This window comes from Aureococcus anophagefferens (assembly GCF_000186865.1).
Source record: "Aureococcus anophagefferens unplaced genomic scaffold AURANscaffold_62, whole genome shotgun sequence".
Lineage (NCBI taxonomy): Eukaryota > Pelagophyceae > Pelagomonadales > Pelagomonadaceae > Aureococcus > Aureococcus anophagefferens.
Genome location: NW_008705615.1, coordinates 115,984 through 124,821, shown reverse-complemented (window position 1 = coordinate 124,821; position 8,838 = coordinate 115,984). Strand labels below are relative to the sequence as shown.

Genomic DNA, 8,838 nt, shown 5'->3' with positions numbered 1-8,838 from the left:
ACGAATGGATTGCGCAGCAGCGGGGCCGAGTTTATGGTCACGTGGGGCGAAAGCCTCCAACACGGCGCAGTAGGCGAAACCAACCTGACAGAAGCGTTCTCAAAAGAAACACTCTCTAACGAGGGCGTTGAGATTCAAATTTTGAAGGGGGTGGCCATGCCTACGATTAGTGAAAATGATGATGAAAGCAAAGAAACAGACAGTTCGCAGGATCAAGAAACCCTGAAAGAAATAGACCAAGCTAAAAGAGACCGGATCGCGTTGCAAGCAAGCGACACGATCACAGATAAACAATATCAAGATGCGGCTGTCGACGACCCATTTTTCTTAAAGATACAAAAACAACTTAACGCCAGTGACCCCAGCAAAAAGGCGAAGGCGCAGGAGCGTTGGTTGATAGATGACGGTATACTGTGGCAGCGTGAGGATGGTAAAAAGGAGCTCAAGTACGTGCCAGTCACGTTACGAAGAGAGGAAATCCGCATCCATCATGACTCAGACTTTAACCAGCATGCAGGTCGAGACAGTACCCTTCAAGACTTGAAACAGAGATTATATTGGCCAAACATGGACGCTGACGTGGGACGATATGTCCGACATTGTCTATGGTGCCGTAAGGCTAAAAGCTGGCTGCCGAAAAAAGCGGGCAAACTGCAGCAAACCTTACACCAGCATAGCGGGAGTTTACTCTCCATAGACTTGGTGGGGCCACTGCGACGCACTACGGAGCACCAGTATTGTTACGTACTGACGATGATGGATGCATTTAGCCATCATCTAACAGCAGTTCCGATTAAGTCAAAGAGCGCAGTTGATGTGCTTGAAGCTTTTGTACAGAACATTGTTCTCCAAGGACTTTTGCCTTCTCGGTTGGTCTCCGTTAAGGGTGGCAGAAGAAAAATAGTAAAGGGCTCCGTTGTTTCTGACAACGGGACCGAGTTCAAAAATGAGCTCATGCAAAACTTTTTAGAGTTGTTTAAGGTCAGGTTCGGGTATTCTATTCCGTACCACCCTCAGAGCAACCCGGTGGAACGTGTTCACCGTTATTTGGGATCGTCTTTGCGTATTGCATTAGGCAAGAGTAACGCGATTCATGATAATTGGGATGAAGTCCTACCGTATATAGTATTCAGTTACAACAAAAAGTTCATCCCCGGGACGACTATTAGCCCCTTTTTGATGCGCAATGGGTTCGAGCCAGCCTATCCAGAAGATCTGGCTGTGAAAGAACTTGTGTTCCAGAGTAAGACTTATCAAGAAAAGCTCCAGGAAGTGTCCGAGCGGTATGAGCTGGCAGAGCGCCTAGTCCGGGAGGCCCATGAGGAATCCAAGGCTGCGCAACAAAGCCTCCCTCGGGCATTCTACCAGCATTAATCTAAAAACAAAATATAGGATTCCCGCCCCTTTAGTGAGAGAACTACTAACTAACATTACCCCGCCGTCAACTAACTAAATGTTTTCCTCAAATTTGGACGGTGTCACTCACAGGGTCAAATACACAAATACACAAATACACAAAAAACACATTTTCAGTCACTGTCCGCTGGTTCTTGCGAGTCTGGCACAAAGTCGCTGTCTTGAGTGTTGTCAGTTCCCTGCGTGTCCTGACCCTCACCCCTTTGTTGCCGACGCAGAAACAAAGTGATGCGTAATATTGCCTCTGTCTTTGCGAGGCGGTCCGCGGGCAAAAATTCCATTATTAATTTAAAAATTTCATTCGGCACTCGTTTGGCATCATCATCAAGGACAGTCTCATCATCACTCTTCTCCAAGTTTTGGTCAGGGTCTGTGTAAGTCTCCTCGTATTTGTCACCTACACCCCGATGCCAGAAATCCCCCCGCACTTGTCAGTTCCTTTGTACCAAGTTAGCGAGTCATCCTTTTTTCCCTCCTCATATGCTCCGTCATCCCAATCTGGTGACACAACATTTTTATCATCATCAATGTCCCAGTCAGATTCGTCTGAGTCATCGGGCGAAAATCCATTAGCGACATTATCTCTGCGAATGTCAATTTTGTCTTTTAGAGTTCTTTTAGACTTTGGGATATACCATTCACAATGTCTATGCGTCCTCCTGTAGTGAGGCTTACTCTGAGCATTTTTACATTTACACAACGTCTTGGCATTAGGTCTCTTAGACGGGGCTTGTTTTGGCGGAGCGATATTAGCGGTTTGTTTTGGCGGAGCGACCGCGCAGAATGGTTTGCCCCCTAACTCAGCAATGCGTCTATTTTGCTGTTGGAAAATTTTAAATCACTCCTCGTTCTCCCTGTTTAACGCATCCTGTCTTATAGCATTGTTTGCCAGTATTTCCACGACCTTGTCGGTTATTGCCCGTCCTTTCGAGAAAATCTCGTCCCTCGTTGCTTGGTCTAAACCTTGTGCCAATTCGTTTATCTGGAGCACGAAAATCGAGACAGCCGTTTCCTCATCCACATCAATCGTTGCCTCCTCGTCATCCCCATTATCTACGTCTTGAGAAGCCTCAGTTGACATTACACGCTATTCATCGTTAATCACGGGGATTATCTACAGGATATACAGGATACGATTAGATATAGCTGACGTCGAATTCAATGGTCGATGTTCATGCTCGTCGCTTGGCCTTCTCCAGCCAGCCAGAGCTTGACTACGCCATTCGTCGGCTCAGCCCATCGAGAGAGGCCGAATCAGACGATGTGAATCGTGTGATGTCCGCTTTTGCGTCTCAAAACGCTGACACACATGATGAGCCGACTGCCGTGGTGTCCTTGCCAAATGAGAATGCTATTAGAATTGAAGCTTTGGAGAAACGAGTCCTCGAATTATCTGAAATCGTGCTACGTCAAGATAAAAACCTGATGGAGTTGCGGGCGGTGCTCGCATTTGCATTTATTTTCGGGTTCACTTTCGGGTTCGCAGTGGGCAGTCGCTCCAGGCCCAAAAGTTTTGTCCAAAATTCGCATGTGGCTTCCGCTCCAAAGACAACACAACACCCCCAATAGCTCCAACTCGGTGTCTTGTGTATGATTCACTTGCCTTTAGCGAAATGAGATTCTTAGCTTCACTGGGCCTTTTCGGCTCCTGTGCTTCGCTCGCGCCGAGTGTCGCCGTCACGCATGCCGGCGACGGCGCCGGGGCCTCCTGGGCCGCGCGCACGCGCGTCGACAGGCCCAGCTCGCAGAGCTTCACGCGGACGTCCCAGAAGCCGCCGCCCCGGGCCACGAGGAGCACGTTCTCCGGCTTGACGTCGCGGTGAGAGAGTAGTGTGATTACCCTTTTTGACCTGCGACGAAACGATGCGGAGGTGACGACAATCGATCCATGACGCTGCGCAGCCTCGAAAATTGCTCTAAAGGGGTGCTGGAGCCGAGCGCGTCCAATCCCACTCCTAGAACCGCCCGCCCGAGTCGCCACGCGATCGCCTGGATGTCTTGTTTTCACCACTGCTTCGTCCGTGCGCGCGCGGCCGTCGAAGCTGCTGGGATCGTTGCACAGCGCCTCATATTCGCGGAGCTGTGGGGCTGCAAAGACGACCATAGCCTACTCAGGCGCTCCTGAGCGCTCCCTCGTCCTCGATGTAAAAACTACACCTAGTTAGGATATGTTATTGCTTCAAGGTTTGGGAAATATGTAGAGAGTAATACCCCTAAACTAGGGTACTAAAGAACATTGAGATCAACGTTATGGGGAGGTGCAGTGTCATCTCCATAGTGTGACGTCGCGGTAGAGAAGGAACAGGGTAATGCAAATTATGGGGATGATGGGAATCACGAGGCTACTCAATGCGATACATATGACATGGAATGTGCGATAGAACTCAACTTCAGCTTTGTGTGAGTTACTGAACCAGTCATGCTCTGTTATAGCCTAGCAATAATGGACCTTTTTACTCTGGATAACAGATTACTCTCTGCTCCATCTCGGTCATAGCTGGGATTGATGACCATAATTCGATCGATGATCTTCTCCTGCTTTTAAAGGGCGTATCGGGGGCAGCTGGCTCGATGAGCCCGGATGGCCGCGGAGCTGAGTCAGAGCGACACCCAGACGCTCGACGAGCACAGCCGTAATCCTGGGGAGTCGTTCGATCTGGCGTTCGCCTGGCTTTCGCAGTTCTTCGGGGGTATTTGTGTTGGGGTGGGTGTCATATGGTCGCACTCCAATGAGATTGAGGTTAGCCTAGTAGCTTCTCGGCTGCTGTTATTTATTGTTGCCGCCCCAGCCCCCGACCAATCGGCGTCGTCATGATGGTCGACCGGGAAGTTCAGACCCTCTCAAGACAGTCAGCCACGAGTAGCACCGTTTAGGGATTGATATGAGTCAGTTGATTCGCTCTATCTCAATCACACTTCTTCTCCAACTATGCCTGTTGAATCTAGGTTCATTGCCACGGGTCTGTGGGGCATGTTCAATTGCAGGCGCAAATATTGGCATCGCTCCACGCGCGAGACGTTCCTCATTTTTCAATCTAGATTGAATGGGTCTCTCGAGTCGGACCGCTCCTTCGATGATATCCAAACCGAGGGTTTTTTTGCTCTTTCGGTAGCCATCATTTACAAGCTTCGACCTGAATGACTTCCGCCGAACTTTGAGGACAAAATTCATTAGTTTCAAGCCCATATGCTCCGAAGCTTTCTTCATTTCCGTGTCCTCGGTTTCTTTGACGACTTGTTCTGCCAAACTGCCCCAGGCTGTCGAAAGAGGGGGCATTATCTTACCACCAAACATGAGTGTGGAAGAGAGTAAGATCTCAGACACACGCCGCACGCACAGGTATGCGTTAGGGAAAACGGTGACCCGATGGTGCAACATGGCGGGTATTGGTCTTTGCACAGCATCATCATAATGGAGTGGCGACAAATCGACACGATCAAAGGCAAAAATGGCCCATCGCTCTACGACAACATCGTTGTCATCCTTGCATCGGAACCCATCTGGAGGCAGAGACCGCATTGCCGCACATGTGGCATCGCGATCATAATTGCGGATCGCAAGAATAATCTTGGCAACACAGAGACGCTCTTCATCATTCAGATACCCCACTTGGCCGAAATCGATCAGCCCAACACGCCCATCATCCATGCAAATGACATTTCCCGGGTGCGAATCCACATTCACACAACCCTCTATGAGACACTGGTACCCGAGAGCCTCAACAAGAACCTGCAGTATAAGAATGATCTTGTGATAGTCTGCAACAACCTGCCTAGACTTGGACAAACCCAATACAAGGTTTTGTAACTTTGTGACAGAATCGAAAATATTCCCCTCGATAATTTTGGCAGTTGCAGCAGCCAGTTTTAGTAATTCTGATGGCGGTTGAATATGGATCCGTGTATCGCAACTATCGTTAATTTGCTCTTCTTTTGAGTTCATTTCGTCAGCTGCTCTCGACGCCATAACCCCCCAGTCGGATGGGCCAAACAACTGCTTCAATTCGTGGGAGCAGCGATCCACAAATTTGTCAAACGTGACACCGGGAAGAAAATCCATTACAAGAGTCTTTCGAGACGTCAAGCAGCGCGCTGGTTGTGGGACCACAACTTTGTGAGGCGATAGACCGGCACGGGCCATGGCCCGACCCATGCGTTCAAGTGTTTGCGCCTCGTTCCACATGTCCAGTTCGCGCAAGTGTTGTTCCTGCGCCGCCTTATTCGCCTCATACATTCGTGGGAAGAAGGAGTTGCACAGTCTGAGAATTATTCTCAGATCAAGGGCAAAGTATGCTCTCACCTCGGGGTACTGGATCTTCACAATCACCTTTCGTGCCTCTTTGCCAGCGCGATATTCGGGCCTGAGCACACCCACATATGTTTGTGCCAGAGACGCCGCGCCAATGCAATTCGGGTTGATGGTCTCAAAAACTTCCGACAATGATTTACCTGTAGAATCATGAAAAACTTTGGCCATCACCAGAAATGGCCGCTCTGGAACGTCGGCTAACAGCGGTTTCAATGCGTCGTAATATTGGGGCGGCATGAGGCCCTTTTTTAACAACAATTGCTGACCCTTCTTGATAAAAAATCCACCCAAAGTGCAGATCCCGACAAAAGCTTTGCACGCAGTCCTCTCATGGAACTTAGTTTCCTCAAACGCCGCGCGCTCAGAGCTCCAATTCAAAATACGACCGCGTAACTTCAGTATCTTGTAATCGAGCCATGGAGGGATAATATGACTGTAGATCTGGAGGAGGCGCGAAACTGATAAGAAAAATTCAACCACAAGCATTGTAAATCACTGCCGGAAAAGTAAGTGCAGACAATGAGGCCAGCCAAAGAAACACGCAAGAATATTAAGACGGATCGCCAGCAATCTTTATTCGCTAAGGACGCTCGCGTCTATCGTCTAGGGCGGCTTAGACGATGGTGGGCGTTTAGCGTGGAATCGCTGCCCGAGGACCTCCGGTGGGCTTCGTGACCCACCCGCTGTGCTAGCTCGGCCCGCCCGGGGCGTTCGGGGCCCCGCGGGCTGCGGAAGGGCGCCCCGTGCCGGGGCGTGACGCCATGCCACAAGGCGCTTCTCGCGCGGCCGCTGCTTGCGATGATGTCGGGCCGGATGAGCTGCGCGCGATGGAGGGTGAGTTGCACAGGTTCTTGCACAAGCTTACCGACGGTAACGCGGCGCATGCGGTGAACATAATGACCACCGCGTTGCGTTACATTCCTCAAAGTAATTTCGAGGTGCGGCCGAATCCATTCGGTTCTTACGGTGGCTCCCTTGACTTTGTTGGTGCTCCCTATGGTCTGGAGCCTGGTGCACTTCGTGCTGCTTCTGATGAGATTGTGCGCAACTGGGATAATGTGGAGATTCGTATAAAACAATTTTGGCACGGCTTCGAGTACGGTGTGCTACAAGACGAGGATGCGGATGCGTTTCCTGCTCACGTCAGGAGAATGCCCAGACAAGTTGCCTTTAATCTTAGCTCAGGGCGAGCGCGGGAATCGAAATTGTTTCCATGTCTTCGGCAAATTCTGCACACAATTCTAGAACGTGTCCGTGTGCTCGGGTTTCATTTGACACTCATGGACTTGCACGTGCTCCGGCAGTCTTCAGAACACGCATGTTTTGAGGAGCATCTCGATCTACACAATGCCAATGATGTCGCCATAATCTGTGTTCTTTCTAGAAGTGATACTCACGATGAAAGTGAAGATGCGGAAGAGTACGCTCAGGAAAAAAGTGGAGTTCACATCCGGACGTTACCTTTGTCTCAAACATGTCCCAAAGTACGTTTTTCATGGTTGTGTGTTGTGATGGAACTTTTGTAGGTGTGGCTGCCTTTAAAGCAGCCGGGCGACGGTGTCTTAATTCGCGGGAACAAGCACTACCATATAACGTGTCCTCCCCCGGACGGAGTTGAGATTTTGAAGCTAGTTCTATTTTGCTCGGAGGACTAGGATGCAAGCGTTAAAAATGTAAGTAGGTTGGGGGATAGGCGAGCGAGGTCGGTTGGGAACGTAACTAGTGGAGTTTTAGGTGCCAGCTCAAGCGTAGTTTCGTAGTGCTTCAATTGAGGTCTTTACGTTTTACGTTTCTTTGCTGCTATTTTTTCGCGTGTCTCTTGTGTCTTCCTGAGTTTCTCCTTGGCCTTCTGTGCTTCCGTGTCAGCTCTGTAGCCTAGCAGTTGCACGTACCGCGGCGTGCCACACCAGTGCTGATAATCGCACTCGAGCGGGGCTACTGGCTCGCCGGATAGTATGGTGCCCTGATTTTCACGATTTCTGCATGGGAGGCACCTGCACGCTATGAATCTGGTTTCAATAAACATCTTCTTTTTGCCATCTTTGCCCGTGCAAAACAGATCATCAGGATCTGACTCGGAGTCCACGCGCGCCAGGGGATGTTCTTTCGGCTCTGGCGTCCACGGGGCTTTGATCCTAACGCAATACAGCTGGCTTGAATGCGCGTTCGGAGCATCATAGTGGATGCCTCCATTAACTTCGTCTACAGTTGCCCAGCCTTGTACGTCCGTGTCCTCGTGTTTCGCTGCGCCGTCGTTGTAGCCCCCATATATATAACAACCGTTGCATGACCACGTACCTGCAGGGCTTGGGCTTGGGTGTTTTATGTACTCCATACAAAAATCAACCATGCCCTTTGCGTCGTAGACTGAATTTGGAAGGGTGTCTGATCTGATCATCTTCTGGCGCAACCTCGCGGGCTGCGCACCGTATGCGTCGACCGGGCCGCTCATGTGGTGCGCTGCGCCAAACATCTGCATGATCTCGACATCGTATTTTTCTGTAATTCCATAGAGATACCCAAAGGAAGGTGCGCCTTTATACGTCGATGTTTTTCCGTCTGAAATCACTGTAATTTTTTTAAGCCCGGGCACTGCGCCTCGGGAACATGCACGCCCGATTGCGCTCAGAGCGGGCGGACGCAGCCGATCACGTCGAGGCTCTCCCCATCCTCCTTCTGGCATTTGCAATTTTGATTCCTTGTGTGGGTCCTGGCCGCTGTAGTGCACGAAAATCTCTTCTATTAGGAGAGCGTTGTAATGCGCACAGTCCTTGGCCCCGCTAAAGATGCGCCAGACGTCCGTCTGAACGGGCCTTTCTTGCCCGTCCACTTGCTCGCCTGGGTTGTAAAGCACGATGGCGACCGCGCATCCAACGGCAGGGCTGATCTCGCTGGTGCTTTGTGCGATCCCGTGCAGTTTGTTGCGGTTCGCAAAGTCCGTAACAACGACGATCGACCGTTCGCCATCGAAGGTAGCAATTTCCAGCTCCTGCGCACGTTTGGTCTGTTGCTTGATCCACATGTGATAATGCCATTTGTTTGTTTTATCTGCCAACTTGTTGCTGATCTCACCATACGTGGACGGAACTTTTACGAACTTGTCCGCAAAGCAC

General features: G+C 50.3%; 3 protein-coding genes across 3 annotated transcripts; 1 reads left to right on the top strand and 2 right to left on the bottom strand.

Moving 5' to 3' along the window:
* Positions 1–483: 483 nt before the first annotated feature.
* Positions 484–1,140, top strand: AURANDRAFT_13177 (hypothetical protein; the record flags this gene model as incomplete). Its single annotated transcript, XM_009043692.1, has 1 exon — positions 484–1,140. A coding segment is annotated over one exon (657 nt), but the record flags the coding sequence as incomplete, so codon positions are not given.
* Positions 1,141–1,462: 322 nt separating this feature from the next.
* AURANDRAFT_68081 (hypothetical protein) lies at positions 1,463–3,520 on the bottom strand (the record flags this gene model as incomplete). Its single annotated transcript, XM_009043689.1, has 4 exons — positions 1,463–1,658; positions 1,863–2,075; positions 2,259–2,469; positions 3,016–3,520. 4 exons carry the CDS (start codon positions 3,518–3,520, stop codon positions 1,463–1,465), a joined length of 1,125 nt encoding a protein of 374 aa, XP_009041937.1.
* A 783-nt stretch (positions 3,521–4,303) lies between these two features.
* AURANDRAFT_68080 (hypothetical protein) lies at positions 4,304–8,747 on the bottom strand (the record flags this gene model as incomplete). Its single annotated transcript, XM_009043688.1, has 7 exons — positions 4,304–6,166; positions 6,406–6,773; positions 7,012–7,065; positions 7,123–7,376; positions 7,507–7,719; positions 7,750–8,023; positions 8,153–8,747. 7 exons carry the CDS (start codon positions 8,745–8,747, stop codon positions 4,304–4,306), a joined length of 3,621 nt encoding a protein of 1,206 aa, XP_009041936.1.
* Between the last annotated feature and the right edge of the window lie 91 nt (positions 8,748–8,838).